We start from the raw sequence: 17,681 nt of genomic DNA on the forward strand, positions 1-17,681 counted from the left end.
TAACAAAGAAAAGCAACATGGAAGGAAATCAAGAGCCTATTTTCAGGTTGCATGGGGTTCCATTTCACTAGTATGCATATTTATTATTGCTGAGAATTTAATAAATCAGCTAATGTCAGTGCATAACCTTGGAACACTGACACCTCTTCAGGGGGCTATTATCACCTTACCTAGAGACTAAGAAGAGAGATGGTTCCCTGTTGATCCATGCTTCTTTACAATGGCGCTACTATTGTTAAGCTGTGTTGAAGTACTCAACATACCAACCTTATAGGAGATTTCTTTCGGGACAAGAGTTGTTCTTGACATGCAACCTGAGCATCTGGGCCTATAGCCATGCAGTCCTATTATATCACACCTCAACAGTAGAAGGCACTGTTCATGGTCTTGGTTGGTTACCAAGGGCCGTGATGTTCTATTTCACAGTGTTTCTGGTAGGCCCCTCCTCATTCCCCTCTCCCTCTGTCAGTCTCCAGAGAGGCAGGAGTTAGCTTTAAGCTGCCTGCTCACCACACAATGTGTTTCTCAAAGGGACTGAGAAAGAATCTGTTTCACAGACTCGGGACCTCACCTGCCAAATGTAGGCTGCATCTGTGAAAGGCTGTGTGAGTCTCGAGCTCTCTGGTCGCAAGAACACCAAGGTTATCAGAGACTTCACCTGTCATATCAATGGGAATCCATTGCTATAACCTCAACCATTTTCAACATCGGTTGCCTCCCAATGGTGAACGCATGTCAATATAAAAAGAGAGCTTGGGCAAATGTCAAACTCACACAATTTCATTTCTTTCAAGACTGTTCCTGTGGTTGTAAGCAATGCTGCTGACTCGGGGTTCAAAGTAGCAAGTCTGGGCTGCAGTTAGCTAGCTGTCTGTGAACAGGATGTTATGCCCTGAAGTGTCAGGGCCGGCAGGGATTCATATTGCTTCATTCCCACATGGTTTAATGAGTGGAAGAGGATGGCGCTGCAGGAAATGCAGTGCTGAGCTATTAGGGTGAATTTGTTCCTGGTTGGATCATTGTCAGATTTAAGGGGCGATTTGCTGCTGTTATGATGTACTGTATCCTTCCTCTGCAGTGCTCCCCTGCTAGCTAGTCCCTGCTGTGCTGTGTCGCCATGGTAATGACATCACCATTGTCCTTAATCACCTTCAGTCCCTCTCTCATTCATTTGTTCCCTCTATATATTTCTCTCCTCTCTTGTGTTCTCATGCTGTAATATTTGCTTAGCTTTCCTCACTGTGGCTCAAATGTGACTTCCTCTCCCTTCTCTCTCCCCCTACCCTCTCTCCCCCCTTCCCTCTCTCCCTTCCCTCTCTCCCTCTGCCTGGGTCCTGTAGGAGCTCCTGTTTAGTGTGTGCGCCCTGAATGTCATCTCCACCATCGTCTGTGCCCTGGCCACTGCCATGTGCTGCATGCAGATGGTCTCCACTGATGTGCTACAGATCGTAAGTAGTGTGACAGAGAACACAATGGACACGTTGTCTCTAACTCTGTCTGAACTGGACTCAATGAGACTGATCTATAGCCTTATGGAGAGCAGCTCTGAACCATCATGAAAGGTAAACACGCCTGGCCTTCTAATGCTGGCTGCATAATTCTCCCCCTCATATGACGGTAGTAGTAACAGTGGTATTGTCGTACCATACAGATTTGGAATAAATTGTCTTCAGTCTGACCATCTTAGATAATGTCAACAGACATCACGAAGGGCACCCATCCCAGAAGAATTCAGAACCTCCACATCACGAAGGGCACCCATCCCAGAAGAATTCAGAACCTCCACATCACGAAGGGCACCCATCTCAGAAGAATTCAGAACCTCCACATCACGAAGGGCACCCATCCCAGAAGAATTCAGAACCTCCACATCACGAAGGGCACCCATCTCAGAAGAATTCAGAACCTCCACATCACGAAGGGCACCCATCTCAGAAGAATTCAGAACCTCCACATCACGAAGGGCACCCATCTCAGAACAGTTCAGAACCTCCACATCACAAAGTGCACCCATCCCAGAACAGTTCAGAACCTCCACATCATGAAGGGCACCCATCCCAGAAGAATTCAGAACCTCCACATCATGAAGGGCACCCATCCCAGAACAGTTCAGAACCTCCACATCACGAAGGGCACCCATCCCAGGACAGTTCAGAACCTCCACATCACACAAAAAATCACAGAGGATTTTTAAAGGGGGAAATAATGATTCTTCTCCCTCACTGTAGTTGGTAATATGTACACCTTAAAAGGCATGCTGTCCTTAAAACGACCCTCTCGCATTACAAGGGAAACAATGACTGTGCCCAAAACCTAAATGCTTTGCTGTCATCAGGGAAATCAATGTGGCGGGGTGCTCCCTTTGCCCTTCAGAGCAATGCTCTCATCCCATTTAGAATGACTTTCCCAGATGATTGGTGGGCTGTAGCGCCCTCATAGCCACCATTAAAACAAAGCGATACTAGCGATACCAGCGGAGGTTGTCTGCACCCCTTTAATATCTCTGGGCAATTTTTTACAGGGGAGAAATAACGTTTTAACATTCTATACAAGAAGGCTTTGTATACAGTTTATGAGCTGAGCTGTAAATTGTCTGGCCTCCTAGATGGGTATATGGCAGATAAGCCCAGGGTGGGAGATTGATAGAGCTGAATTATATTAGTGAGGCAGGAGTTTGGGGCTGGAGCCGGGGCTGATGCAGGGGCTGGGACTGCCTGGCGCTGATGCAGATGTAGGGGTTAGCAATGGGACTGCTGCAGAGGCTAGATTGGAGGCTGCAGCCTACTGGAGCAGTAGAGGATTAGTTTCATCTCGGAGCACAAGGTGGCAATGCAAGACATCACTCGTGATCCCAGCTACACAGTCACCGCACAGGCACAATGAGCTACGGGACCAGAAGCTTAAGAGCAGGACAATATGTTTGATTTTGCATTTGGTTCAGTTTCTTCATCTTTTGTGGTGAGAAGAAAATTGCAAAACAATACATTTTGTAACCTAAAATGATACAGATCACAGTCATTTGCTTGGTAAGGGCAAGGTTTTACTATTCAGTCAGAATTTCAATGAGAGGTTTTCATGTCTTTGTCCTTGACTGATAAAGAATATATCTATATAAACTTTTAATGCTTTTCTTGTATGACACATGATTGATGGCAGACGCAAAGCGACAGATGGGCACATTTCTCAAAGTCAGATTTAAACTTCAAAGTAGACAGGCTGAACTGCAGTGCGTCCTGAATGGGAACTTCTCAATGGCACGTCGCCGTCTGGTTGGGAGCAGGAGGAATGTGAGACACGGTACTGTTTTAAAAACACAGACCAGGAGAGATTAAACTGGCCTGTACAGCCGTAAGGTCACAGGAGGGTGAATGACAAAGGACCTGTCTCCTCCTATTCCCAGTACACTCACAGAGCCCCTCTCAATCTGGCTTCATTCCCATTTCACAAGACTTCAGCTCCCAGGAACAAAGCTAGCTGCCTACTAAAGCCTGACTGACCCAATGCACAATGTGCTGGCCAGGCCAAGGCAGGCTTCCTTCACTTGACACGTATTAATCTAGCAAGCGTTTTTTCCTCCCACTTCTCCATTGTGTCTGGCTTTATTAGCCCTGCCATTAACGACTTTGCCACCGATAATGACGCATGCTACTGCATAGTTCCCTTATCCAAGTCTCCAAAAATAATCATAGTGTCTGCTAGATAACCTTATTCTGGATGCCTTTTTTCTACAGAATGTTGTTGAAATTGATACATTCAATGGTCCCAGTATAAAGCTTTCAGAATGAGACAAATAGACAGCGGTTTCCTGTGTCTGAAATAAAAGCTGGGTTTATGTCTCTGTCTCTCTGTCTGTTTCAGTTCATGCCACACAGAGCACGAGCCCTGAGCGCTGACTGCATGACTCCCCGCGGCACCATCCTGCACCAGACCCTTGACTTTGACGAGTTCATCCCACCCATCCCTCCACCACCCTACTACCCCCCAGAGTACACCTGCACCCCGGTGATGGACGGACAGAGGTATCGCAAAAAAACATCACACAACACAACAGAACAGAACAAACACAACATACCACAACACAACACCTTGACCTCGGTGATGGGCGAACTGAGGTACTACAGCAAAGCAACACAACACCTGCACTTCGGTGATAGATGTACAGATGTACTGGCTGCAGCACAACACTCTGACCTCCTAACAACCTCCTAACAACCTGGCTGACCAACATAGCAACATGCCTGTTTGAATGACTGGCTGTAGCATCTCCTTTGGCACCTGTCACATTGGGTTTGATATAGTCTTGCGTTGCCATACCTCCAAAATCATGTTGTTGTCATGCCTGGGGAATTTTGTATTGCAAAAACGGTATGAATAGTTCTGCAAGATTTTGATTGGCTGTTCCATTTTAAGAACCCTTCCCCACACACCCGTAGAAGGGGGGGTGTTATGTGTGCCACTGTTTTCTGTCCGGGTAGGACACATTTTGTAGAGTTGTTGCGTTTGGTAGTTTCAAGTGGACGTTTTCAAATGATCAAGTGTGGCCGACAATCTGCGATTTATATTTGTTGGAATTGAAAGTGGATTACGCTGGTTAAGTCAAACGTCACAACACGTTCTAAGCTGCTCTTTCGACAAACACACTTTCTACCTTGTCTCCATTTGTCCATATGGCTGTGCTTTGCTACCACCGACAAATCTTGAAGATTGCCCATTATTATAAAAGATAAGGGCTCAAAAAACTATTCAAGTAAGTAAATATATTTTGAAATGTTAAACTATGTATTACACTTCTAGTAGGCCACTTTGTAGGCTAACTCAACTGAGCTGCTAGCTAGCAAGCTAACTTTACACACTGCTTAGCAAAGTGAATTAAATGTCATCATCTAGATAACTTTCTATTACCTAACTACAGTATCTTGATGTAATCATTGTAAATGAAAAACAGTTTCCAAATGCATTTGTTGATAACAGCCTAGGAAGAGACTAATGGCGCGTTTCCAGACAGGGTGTTTCACCTAAAAGGCTCAGACTTTTTGTTTCCATCTACGTGGGCCGGCACCCGTGTCTGGGCCATGACTTCAGTGGACCTGCTCTCACTTGGGGCCAAAGCCAGGCCACTGGTACTTTTTAGCCTACATTTACAAAACAATGACTAACATTAACACCTTCTCACACAGTAATTGTGTATACTAGCAGTGTTTTTGTATACAACATGTGCTAACATAGGTAGCTACAGTTGAAGTCAGAAGTTTACATATACTTAAGTTGGAGTCATTAAAACTTGTTTTTCAACCACTCCACAAATTTCTTGTTAACCAACTATAGATTTGGCAAGTACATTTACATTACATTTAAGTCATTTAGCAAGTAGTTAGGACATCTACATTGTACATGACAAGTAATTTTTCCAACAATTGTTTACAGACAGATTCTTTCATTTATAATTCCCTGTATCACAATTCTAGTGGGTCAGAAGTTTACATACACTAAGTTGACTGTGCCTTTAAACAGCTTGGAAAATTCCAGAAAATTATGTCATGGCTTTAGAAGCTTCTGATAGGCTAATTGACATCATTTGAGTCAATTGGAGGTGTACCTGTGGATGTATTTCAAGGCCTACCTTCAAACTCAGTGCCTCTTTGCTTGACATCATGGGAAAATCAAACGACATCAGCCAAGACCTCAGAAAAAAAAATTGTAGACCTCCACAAGTCTGGTTCATCCTTGGGAGTAATTTCCAAATGCCTGAAGGTACCACCTTCATCTGTACAAACAATAGTATGCAAACAATAGTATATAAACACCATGGGACCACGCACCCGTCATACTGCTCAGGAAGGAGATGCGTTCTGTCTCCTAGAGATGAACGTACTTTGATGCGAAAAGTGCAAATCAATCCAAGAACAACAGCAAAGGACCTTGTGAAGATGCTGCAGGAAACCAGGACAAAAGTATCTATATCCACAGTAAAACGAGTCCTATATCGACATAACCTGAAAGGCCGCTCAGCAAGGAAGAAGCCACTGCTCCAAAACTGCCATAAAAAAGCCAGACTACGGTTTGCAACTGCACATGGGGACAAAGATTGTACTTTTTGGAGAAATGTCCTCTGGTCTGATGAAACAAAAATAGAACTGTTTGGTCATAATGTCCATCGTTATGTTTGGAGGAAAAAGGGGGATGCTTGCAAGCCGAAGAACACCATCCCAACCGTGAAGCACGGGGGTGGAAGCATCATGTTGTGGGGGTGCTTTGCTGCAGGAGGGACTGGTGTACTTCACAAAATAGATGGCATCATGAGGTAGGGAAATTATGTGGATATATTGAAGCAACATCTCAAGACATCAGTCAGGAAGTTAAAGCTTGGTTGCAAATGGGTCTTCCAAATGGACAATGCCCCCAAGCATACTTCCAAAGTTGTAGCAAAATGAATTAAGGACAACAAAGTCAATGTATTGGAGTGGCCATCACAAAGCCCTGACCTCAATCCAATAGAATATTTGTGGGCAGAAATGAAAAAGTGTGTGCGAGCAAGGAGGCCTACAAACCTGACTCAGTTACACCAGCTCTGTCAGAAGGAATGGGCCAAAATTCACCCAACTTATTGTCGGAAACTTTTGGAAGACTACCCGAAACGTTTGACCCAAGTTAAACAATTTAAAGGCAATGCTACCAAATACTAATTGAGTGTATGTAAACTTCTGACCCACTGGTAATGTGATGAAAGAAATAAAAGCTGAAATTAATAATTCTCTCTACTATTTTTCTGACATTTCACATTCTTAAAATAAAGTGGTGATCCTAACTGACCTAAGACAGGGAATTATACTAGGATTAAATGTCAGGAATTGTGAGAAACTGAATTTAAATATATTTGGTTAAGGTGTATGTAAACTTCCAACTTCAACTGTATATGCCCTGGGTTATATGTGTTAGCAAATGTTGTATACAAAAACAGTTGAACATCACACACAATGTATAAACCTATTAGAATTGGAGAAGGCCAACCCTGCTGGGGTTCTGCTAGGTGTGCGGGGTTCTGTTTCAGCCCAGAAATAACACACCTGATTCAACTTATCAAACCTAATGAGTTGATAATCAAGTGTGCTATTGCTGGGCTGGAACAGAAGTCTGCTCACCCTGTAGTACAGGGATCAATTGAGCAAGGTTAGTCACCGCTGGTATGGAGTTTTTTGTTCACCTGAAATTATGCTTTAGTAATAATAGCCTACGTGTTACTATCACTCAATTTTCTATTGTTGTTTAGACTACGATGTCTAATCTTTACATACGAGTTAGCTTATTTGGACATTTTGTTTTTGATTAAATGTTTAAACTTGTTTTAATTGTTAAAATATTATTAAAAATAAACTAGTGTCAATGTTGATGAATCACAATCCTGCAATAAAGAGGGGAAGGGGTTATGTCTCTAATGTGTCTGTGTTTCTGTGTTGTATTCTCAAATGAACATGTCTTTTTTGTCTGTCTAGTTGTAAGATCTCCAATCAGTTTTATTTGATTGTCACTCTGTCTCAGTATATCAGCTATCTGAATCCACTGGCCTTATGGGGATCTGTCATCTGAAGCAGAGAATAGCTAAACTTTCACATGGTTTACATGTTGAGCTATATGTTCTTTATTTAAAATTATACCAGTAGACAATATATATGAGGCAAACCATATACCAGTGCTGCAGGCTGGTCTCATAGACTAGACGTAACATAGTAAACGTACATCTGGGACACTCAAATAGAGCCCCACAGTGGAGGTGTCATAATACCCATAAAACCTAGCGGTTTCAAACAGGGAAATTGTTCCAATCATTTTTCCACCATTGATTTTAGAAACAATTAAAATAAGGGCTGTGTTTCGCGTAGGCTTACCCTAGCGTGATGTTTTTTGATAAACATATAAAACTCTCTCGGACAAGGTGGCTTTTATCAATATATTTGGCTCTATTTATTCTCAGATTTTAACATGCTAATTAGCATCAAAATAGAGATCATTCAAGACTACAAATCCCTGCAAGCTTGTGCACATCACCTCTAGCTGACACCTTTGCTAACAGGTATTGTGTCAATTTAAAACTTGCTTTAGACAGTTCACAGAATTATTAATTTAAAAACATTTAGCCAATTTATTCATGACTAAATGTAGCTAACATTAGATAGTTAATCCAGATATTCTTACCTTTTTGCCTCGATTCGGCTGTCTCATCCAGATCGTGGTATTTGTAGTTCTTTATGATAGCCACATTAGCAGCTAATTAGCATTTCATTTTTGGGGAGTAAATACAGGATAACATATTGATAAAAGTCCCCTTGTCAGGGGGCTCCCGAGTGGCACAGCGGTCTAAGGCACTGCATCGCAGTGCTAGAGGCATCACTACAGACCCGGGTTTGATCCCAGGCTGTGTTGCAACCGGCCGTGACCGCGAGACCTATGAGGTGGTGCACAATTGGCCCAGCGTCGTCCAGGTTAGGAGAGGGTTTGGTTGGCCGGGATGTCCTTTTCCCATCGCGCTCTAGCGGCTCCTGTGGCGGGCCGGGCGCATGCACACTGACTTCTGTCACCAGTTGCACCACAGTGTTTCCTCCGACACATTGGTGCGACTGGCTTCCGGATTAAGTGGGCAGTGTGTCAAGATGCAGTGTGGCTTGGCAGGGTTTTTCGGAGGACGCATGGCTCTCGACCTTGGCCTCTCCCGAATCCGTACGGGAGTTGCAGCGATGAGACAAGACTGTAACTACCAATCGGATATCATGAAATTGGGGAGAAAAAGGGGTAAAAAATATAATAAATAAAAAAGTCACCTTGTCCTAGAGAGATTTACACAGTTATCAAAATGCCACGTAAGTCTACACAAAACACAGTCCTTATTTGAACTCTTTCTAAAATCTCCTATGGGATAAATGAATGGTGGAAAACAATTAAAGCAGGACAATTAACGAAGAGGCAACTCAAATGAACTTTGATTGCTTTTATTCGAATTTTTACATTGCAAAAAGTTACAATTATTTTTCATGCCACAAGAGGTACCATATCTGGCCAAATAGGTTCCGGAAAGAAGAACGGAGAGGTGCCGGATCCTGTTCCGGCTCAAATTAAGCACTGACCTTAACGCTAACCCCTAGCCCAGCTAACATTCGCCACCTAGCTTGAGGTCCGGTGTCTGCTGGTTTTCTCTTCAAACCTGATCATTATTTGCATCCTCCTGGTGTCCCAGGTCTAAATTAGTCCCTGATTAAAGGGGAACAATGAAAGCAGTGAAAGCCCTGGAACTGGCTTCTAGGTCCAGAGTTGAGTTTGAGGGAGATAGACAGTACCATGGTTGCTTTATGTATCACTGACCCTGAATAAGCTAAATACTGGGCTAACACAGCTAACCTTTAGGTCAATAATATTCTGTTTTTATTAACATTTTGTTGCCTTTATAATCCTGAGAGAAATTGAACTAGCTTGTAGCTAGTTATACCTAGGTAGCTTACAAGGTTAACTGACTTTTCTCAAAATGAACCTCATTGTGACTAGCTACTTCTTGTCCCGGGGCTCTTGCAACCCTGCACACCCAAATATCACCCCAGAAAAGTCCAAATAAGAAATCTTGAACTGGCCAGCATTGTAGACCATTTCTCCCCTCTTGCTGCAGCTTCATCTCATCTCAAAACAACAGAGAAATGCTGTAAAAACCACTGTGCCGCAAACATTCTTAAATGTTTTGTCACCAGTGTTTGTTTTATTGATTTTTTTTGTCTTCACGCACTGAGGGGGTCGGATTAATCTCACCCGGGCTCCCGTGTAGGCGTGTTTTGCACTGTGATTTACACCTGGTTCGCACCCCTCTTTAGCTGATTTTTGCCATGGAACTTCCCCAGGTTTCCTGTTTTAGGGAAGCCTGGTTCACGACGAGGTTAGGTTTGATACAACTCCCTAGTTTGATTATTTGGTTTTGTTCTCGCCAAGAATCATATTCTATTTTAGTGATTGACGGCAGAGCTGAAACTAAACACATATGTTTTATTAAATAGGTATCTTGTAAGTGGCTAGAGCAAGTTTGATCCTAAATATTTATTCTGTGGAGCCCTTGGGCCAAGCCACTCACAATGCTTAGTATGGACTATCAGAATGTTGTAGTGCTTTGTTAAGGAGCACTGGTAACATCCATGGCCTTGTGTAAATGTGCCATTGATCTCCTTCCACTTGGTATAAGACAATCAGTTCCATTTCCACATCTTTGAAGGCATGCTGATCCAGCTGGTTGGCTAGATGCCATGTGTTCTTGTCAATTAGGCTGTAAATAGAAACATGCAGAGGAAGCCTTTATAGAGTCCCCTAGCTGAGGGCAGAAACATGTCATGACATCATCATGCGCTGGATGATTGATTCAGACACTCAAGTTGTATTTTATACTCTGCCACTTCACAGGAGAATGGGTTTTAATTAAAAAAAGATGGCTCTTGCATGGGTGAGATATTTTTTAATTAACACCACATGAAAAACAATGTGTCTCTCAACCAATTGAATGTGTTTGTTTACTCTAAAATGAAGTGTTGCTGGATTGAGGAAGAAGAGGATATTTGTATTATTTCTCTCCTCACACCTTTCCTCCCTAATGTTTCTCACATTCAGAAGTCTACACCTGGACTTTCCACACTCCCCGTTCAGCGCCATCTATGGAGTGCCCATCAACAGCCCTGGGACACTCTACCCCTCTGAGTTGCCCCCGTCATATGAGTCTGTGGTGGGGATGGGGATGGGGATGGGGCAGACCCCTGCCAGTCAGGTGAGTATCACTACCATACCAGCCTCTTTCTAACATTACACGTTCTCTATTCACAGTAAGAGTAGTTTAGAACCCCTCTCACTGTTGAATACGTCCCTGTTTACATGCACATTGTAAGAACACAACTACAAAGGAGAGTGCTAAGAAAGGCATTTTGACTTCAGAAGAAGTTGTTGTATAAGATCACAAAGAGAGAAGGAGAAGTACACAGAGAGAAGCTAGCTAGCTGGACTCAGTTAAAGTTTCTATTTGGGTTGAGGATTAGTGAGGCGAGAGGATTTTATGCTCCTCTCTCTCTGTGTAAATTGCTGCCACAGGCTCTAATAAAGGAGACATAATAAAGATGTGTAACATTTCCTTATGCAGATGACCCAATTCACTGCTGACCTCATAAGGCCTCCCCTAAGACAGCAGCACACACATACAGTGCATTCAGAAAGTATTCAGACCCCTTGACTTTTTCCACATTTTGTTACGTTACAGCCTCATTCTAAAATGGAATCTACACACAATACCCCATAATAACAAAGCAAAAACAGTTATTTTTTTCAGATATCACATTTACATAAGTATTCAGACCCTTAACTCAGTACTTTGTTGAAGCACCTTTGGCAGCGATTACAGCCTCGAGTCTTCTTGGGTATGACACTACAAGCTTGGCACACCTGTATTTGGGGAGTTTCTCCCATTCTTCTCTGCAGATATTCTCAAGCTCTGTCAGGTTGGATGGGCAGCATCGCTGCACAGCTATTTTCAGGTCTTTGCAGGGATGTTCAATCGGGTTCAAAACCGGGCTCTGGCTGGGCCCCTCAAGTACATTCAGAGACGTGTCCCGAAGCCACTCCTGCGTAGTCTTGGTTGTGTGCTTAGTGTCGTTGTCCTGTTGGAAGGTAAACCTTCGCCCCAGTCTGAGATCCTGAGTGCTCTGGAGCAGGTTTTCATCAAGGATCTCGCTGTACTTTGCTCTGTTCATATTTCCCTTGATCCTGACTAGTCTCCCAGTCCCTGCCGCTGAAAAACATCGCCACAGCATTATGCTGCCAGCACCATGCTTCATCGTAGGGATGGTGCCAGGTTTCCTCCAGACGTCACGCTCGGCATTCAGGTGAGAGAGTTCAATCTTGGTTTCATCAGACCAGAGAATCTCATTTTTCATGGTCTGAGAGTCCTTTAGGTGCCTTTTGTCAAACTCCAAGCGGGCTGTCATGTGCCTTTTACTGAGGCCATAAAGGCCTGATTGGTGGAGTGCTGCAGAGATTGTCCTCTGGAAGGTTCCGCCATCTCCACAGAGGAACTCTGGAGCTCTGTCAGAGTGACCATCGGGTTCTTGGTCACCTCCCTGACCAAGGCCCTTCTCCCTCGATTGCTCAGTTTGGCCCGGGTGGCCAGCTCTAGGAAGTGTCTTGGTGGTTCCAAACTTCTTCCATTTAAGAGTGATGGAGGTCACTGTGTTCTTGGGGACCTTCAATGCTGCAGACATTTTTTGGTACCCTTCCCCAGATCTGTGCCTCGACACAATCCTGTCTCGGAGCTCTACGGACGTCTCCTTTGACCTCATGGCTTGGTTTTTGCTCCGACATGCACTGTCAACTGTTGGACCTTATATAGACAGGTGTGTGCCATTCCAAATCATGTCCAATCAATTGAATTTACCACAGGTTGACTCCAATCAAGTTGTAGAAACATCTCGAGGATGATCAGTGGAAACAGGATACACCTGAGATCAATTTCGAGTCTCATAGCAAAGGGTCTGAATACTTATGAAAATAAGGTATCTTTTTTTATACTGTAAATGTGCAAACATTTCTAAAAACCTGCTTTCGCTTTGTCATTATGGAGTATTGTGTGTAGATTGGAAAACAATTTATTTTATCAATTTTAGAATAAGGCTGTAACATATCGAAATGTGGAAAAAGTTAAAGGGTCTGAATACTTTCCGAATGTACTATAGGTGTGATGGAAAAAGTCTAATTTAGATGAGATACAGAAGACACATCTTGTCTGGTAGAACATCAGAGCAGGTATAGATTTCAGTTTGGTGTTTGTCCTATGAACTCAATCATGGAGGTACTATTGTTGTCCACCTGGAGAAAATGTGAGATGTCACTTCTTCAAGGAATATAGTTGGTTTTCTGTTGAATGCCGCTGGGTCGTTCCACCAATTGGGTATCTTTTGAGAAGTCAAACTTGGTAAAAAAAAAAAAATCTAATTTTAATATTGACATAAAGAGCACATGTTCAACTTCATAAAAAACATGTTTTTCCATCTCTCGAGGTTATCTCTCTTCGCCTCCATGGCCTTTTTATATTTTATTTATTTATACATATATCTGTTTGCCTTCACCTCCCTTATCTCACCTCACTTGCTCACATTGTATATAGACTTATTTTTTTTTTCACTGTATTATTGACTATATGTTTGTTTTTACTCCATGTGTAACTATGTGTTGTTGTATGTGTCGAACTGCTTTGCTTTATCTTGGCCAGGTCGCAATTGTAAATGAGAACGTGTTCTCAATTTGCCTACCTGGTTAAATAAAGGTTAAATAAAATAAAATAAAATAAATAAAAAAAATACTATAGTAATTGCCTATTAAGTGCCAAATAAAGTAACAGGGTTGACGATTTCATCTTAAATCAGCGATACATCCCCTTGTGACAGGGGGGGATGGACGCTTGTTGTGTGCAATTGAATGCAAGCTTCACAAAAAATGACATTCATTGTGGCTCTCCTAAGACAGACAAGGTATCTTGTCTCTTACATGACAGTGAAGGGAAACCACAGGAGACAAAGACACAGGAATCCAATCTGTAACAAAGCTGCGTCGTTCCACAAAAAGTGTGCCTTTTGTGTCCCTTTGATATTTTAGGAGACATTGTGCACCAACATTTTAGAACAAGATATATTATTTGCTCTAAAATGTAATACCAAAAGGCTTCCCCTCATCTTTTAGAGCTCTCTGCACAGATCTCCTGAAAATGATCTTCCAACAAAGATTCTGTGAATGAGGTCAAATCAATATAGCGTTTTCTCACCTGAAGTACATGCCTTTGAAGTGTTGATGCAGGGCGAGCACCTGAGGGGACTGGCTGCTGTTAGATGTATGCCTCATAGGGGAGCAGCTGCAATAGAAGGATCTAGATTCCCCTTGAATAGACACTCGTCGCTCACCTAGCAGGTTGACTAGAATAGAGGTATAGACCCGAAATGATCCGTTTGTACAGGTGACTGCAGCTTATGATTGGTAAGACTGAGGTATTGTATTGGAACATACTTTATATTAAATGGTACTAAAGACACTACACGGCATTACATTACATGCTTCTAAGACCCTGATTATCCTTTTTCATATTCACTGCTATGATTTAGAAATACTCATCATGATGAGACGAGAAAGAAAGCACACATTACATATAACGTAATAAGCATACAATTACCTAAGAAAACCACATTATAGTGACAGTTCACCACCTCTAAAATCCCAATGGAATTCCTGATGTAGAGTGGGTGATGTGTGCTTAGAGAGCTCTCTACTGGCCAGAGTGTGGTACTGAGCACATGGTTGCCAGATGTGTCGGGAAGAAGCAGCGGCCTCTGACAGATGTTCTCCAAAAGGATTCTCTGCCTCTCCCACCTGTTCCTCATCTTTAACAAGGGTTTCACTAGTGGCAGAATTATTTGGTTCCCTCACTCACTATCCCTTTGGAAATGTGTGTCTCCTTTGTCAACTGTAAAAACTAATAATTTCTGTCTGTCTGTCTGTCTGTCTGTCTGTCTGTCTGTCTGTCTGTCTGTCTGTCTGTCCATGTGCTCCTCTCTGCAGCTCACTACCAGCATTGATCAGCAGGCCACTGAGTCCAGCCTCTGTGAGAGAAACACCACAGCTGGTCTCAGTACTCAGGGTAAGGAAGGCTTAATAACTATCACTACAGCCACCCCTCACACCACTTTGACTGTGTGTGTAAACAGGCTGGTGTATCTCACCCATAAGGGTGAGCCATGTTTGATATCTATGCCTGTACTGTAATTTGGTGCAGCTGATGCTTGTGCTCTCCTGTGTCTTGTCCCAGCCTCGGTGGACAGTGCCTCTCTAATGGTATCAGAGGAGGTGGCAGAAATTCCAGACCACAGTTGCTCCTCAGAGGATCTCTGTTCCCTGGAGGTGCAGGGCTCTGACTCCTCTCCCTATGGCACGCTGCACACCGCCCCCACTGATGGAAGCTGTATCAGTCTAGAGCTTAGAGCCCGCTTCTCCCACCGCCACGGCGGCCCGGCCCGGCTCGACGACACTGGCTACAGCGAGTCCTCCCACACCCAGGACTCCATACCCCGCTCTCCAGACTGGTCCATAGAGAACGTCAACATACTGGAGCACGAGGAGCCCAAGGGAGGAGCAAAGCTACACGCAAACCTCAGAGAACGAGCCAGTAGGAAGCAGCTGATTCTTCCTGTCCCTCCTACTCCTCCCTCCCTGCCCTCTGCCTCCCCCTCTGCAGCCGCAGCCACAGCCTCCGTAGAGGTAGCCTCAGCAGCCCAGAGCCTCCCTGCCTGCCCCTCCCCGTCCCCCCCTGCCCGGCCCCGTGGCTCCCGGCTGTGCTTCAGTGTGTGGTCCCCATCCTCCTCTTCCTCCTCCCCGGCCTCGCAGCCCCCTTCTACCTCAGCGCCAGCAGAGCGACCCCGCATGCTCCGGTCTGGCAGGAGGTATCGCAAGCTGGCTCGCATCGTACGCTCCACCAGCGACCCCATCTCCTGTACCTCCATATCTGGAAGTACGTGAGTTGCTTCTGTGTCGGCACGGCACTGCTCCCCATGTGTTGTTTAGGAAAGATCCTGTCATTACTGTTGAGATGAACCGGGTTAATCAGACCACATAGGCAGCTAGCATCACTTCATTTGGTGAAATGCAAATAATATACTTTAGCATAAGTACTTGTTCACCATAAGGCTAACATCTTCCTCTGCAGGTGACAGCTGTGGCTGCCCCTCTGCAAGCAACCCTCCTCCTGAAGATTCTCCTCAGACTTCACCAGAGCAAGGTAACGCCCACCCCACCAGAGTCTTTTACCACCTCTCTACTATGTACGCCTTTCACATCTCCCCACCTAACCTGGCAGTCTACACATACCCCTGGTGAAAACACCCATTTAGACCAGCGACTCGTATGTGAAAATAGCGTTCACCTACAGAATGTGCAAATGTGTTGAATATGTTGAGTCTTGCCTGATTGGATGTTGTTGTATGTTTGTGTCTTTGGTGTGTTCAGAGTCTACAGAGGTGGCAGCTCCTCTCCACGCCGCTGCCAAAGTCAGCACCCGCAGTGGTAGGAAGCAGAAGGAGGGGAGGAAAGTGGACATCCGCCTCAAACCGCGAGCTCTGCACATGGTCTCCAACGAGCGCCCACACTCTCTGGCTGACCTCAAGACGTATAAAGACACCAAAATCCTGGTGGCCAAATTCCTGGAGCACTCCAGCTGCAGTCTACCTCCAGAGGTCCAGCAGGTGGTCAACAGCATCAAGTATGTCATCAAGTCTGACGAGAGACACATGGAGGAAGCTATATTCAGTGCCAATGTCATAGATCAGGTACGCCTATTGATGGGCATGGGTATGAATGCATATACAAAATAAGCTGATCAGATAACTTAATGAAACCATTGTTGGACCATTCTGGTCTAAACTGTTGGTCAGTGATATTGATGGATGTGTTTGTTTGTGTCTGTTACTTTGCACAGGTGATGACACAGTCACAACGCATCATCGGCAGCCCAAGGAAGCGTGCCCATGAAGACTTGCACCTCAAAAGCTGTGGGGCCTTGAGTTCCCCTTCCTCATCCCTGCGCCGTCCACCTACAGCACCAGGGCCTCCCAACCCCCCTGCTTCCCTGGACTCCTCTCCCTCACCCTCTGAACGCACTCAAAGCCTTTTGTGTAGAGAGACCATCCTTTGACTGCCCTCCCTCCCCACCAAGGACTCAACCTCTATTTCTATCCCTGTGAGACTGTGCCAAGACTTTAGCAGAAACAAACTCAGTAGGTCATGTCTGGAGTGGATTGGCTTCTTTTCTCTCTCATATCAAAAACAGCAGAATGTTCTCTTCTCCCTCAGGGGATTTTTTAACAGTCTCAACCCTGTAAACACACTTGTAAGCCAACTAAATGGAGATGACATGATGAAAAACTAGTGCTCTACTTTATGAAAAGGGAAAAAAACGACTTTGTATTAAAACTGTGAACTGGACAGTTTTGGGATGGTATTAGCTCCTGCAGACTTTGTGGATTCTGATTGGCTGAATACTGCGTGCCACTGCAGGACAGAGAACTTTAAAAAATTGGATTATTTAACTTACCTCAATGTGTTACAGTTCTTATCAGTGTTACAATAAAATATGACTTTCTATGTTGTAGTCGACCTCCTTTCAACAATGGTATGTCATTTGAACATTACATACATTTTAGGAGGCGTGAGAGACACAAAAGCCTTGCTTACAGAAGATGCATGGCGCAACTGAATAGTAAAAAAAAAAAAAATGAAAATACTGTACGTACAAATGACACAAATTGTGTAATATTTTGAAAACCTTGTTCATTGTAACTTTCGAAATATCAAGAACTTGTGGTTTGACAAACTATTCTGAATGAGCTAGGTTGCCATCCAACCGGCGACAAATTTTCGGGTGAATATTCAAAAATCTGCATAGAAACAATATGCAAATTTCCCCAACAGAGGTGTTTACATCAAACTGACTTATTAGCGGATAAAATGCTGTGCGTGATGACGTAGTGTACATAAAATGACTTTTGCACTTACGTTTTCATGTACTGAATAAATCAATTATTTGGATAGTTTACCCAAATTACAAAATTACATATTGGTTTCCTTGCCATGTAAGCACTCTA

The 17,681-nt window shown here is 43.9% G+C and overlaps 1 protein-coding gene across 1 annotated transcript in view; it reads left to right on the top strand.

Annotated features, from left to right (window-relative positions):
* The window catches only part of LOC129834404 (protein ENTREP2-like), a 134,598-nt gene extending 117,417 nt beyond the window's left edge, over positions 1–17,181 (top strand). The window contains exons 5-12 of the mRNA XM_055899350.1: positions 1,341–1,448; positions 3,859–4,019; positions 10,630–10,783; positions 14,608–14,686; positions 14,855–15,553; positions 15,749–15,820; positions 16,048–16,367; positions 16,517–17,181. Coding sequence (XP_055755325.1) covers positions 1,341–1,448; positions 3,859–4,019; positions 10,630–10,783; positions 14,608–14,686; positions 14,855–15,553; positions 15,749–15,820; positions 16,048–16,367; positions 16,517–16,732 — 1,809 coding nt within the window. The 3' untranslated portion in view covers positions 16,733–17,181. The remainder of the gene's footprint in view (positions 1–1,340; positions 1,449–3,858; positions 4,020–10,629; positions 10,784–14,607; positions 14,687–14,854; positions 15,554–15,748; positions 15,821–16,047; positions 16,368–16,516) is intronic.
* The last annotated feature ends 500 nt before the right edge of the window (positions 17,182–17,681 follow it).

The sequence above is a fragment of the Salvelinus fontinalis genome, chromosome 35 (genome assembly GCF_029448725.1).
Source record: "Salvelinus fontinalis isolate EN_2023a chromosome 35, ASM2944872v1, whole genome shotgun sequence".
Classification (NCBI taxonomy): Eukaryota; Metazoa; Chordata; class Actinopteri; order Salmoniformes; family Salmonidae; genus Salvelinus; species Salvelinus fontinalis.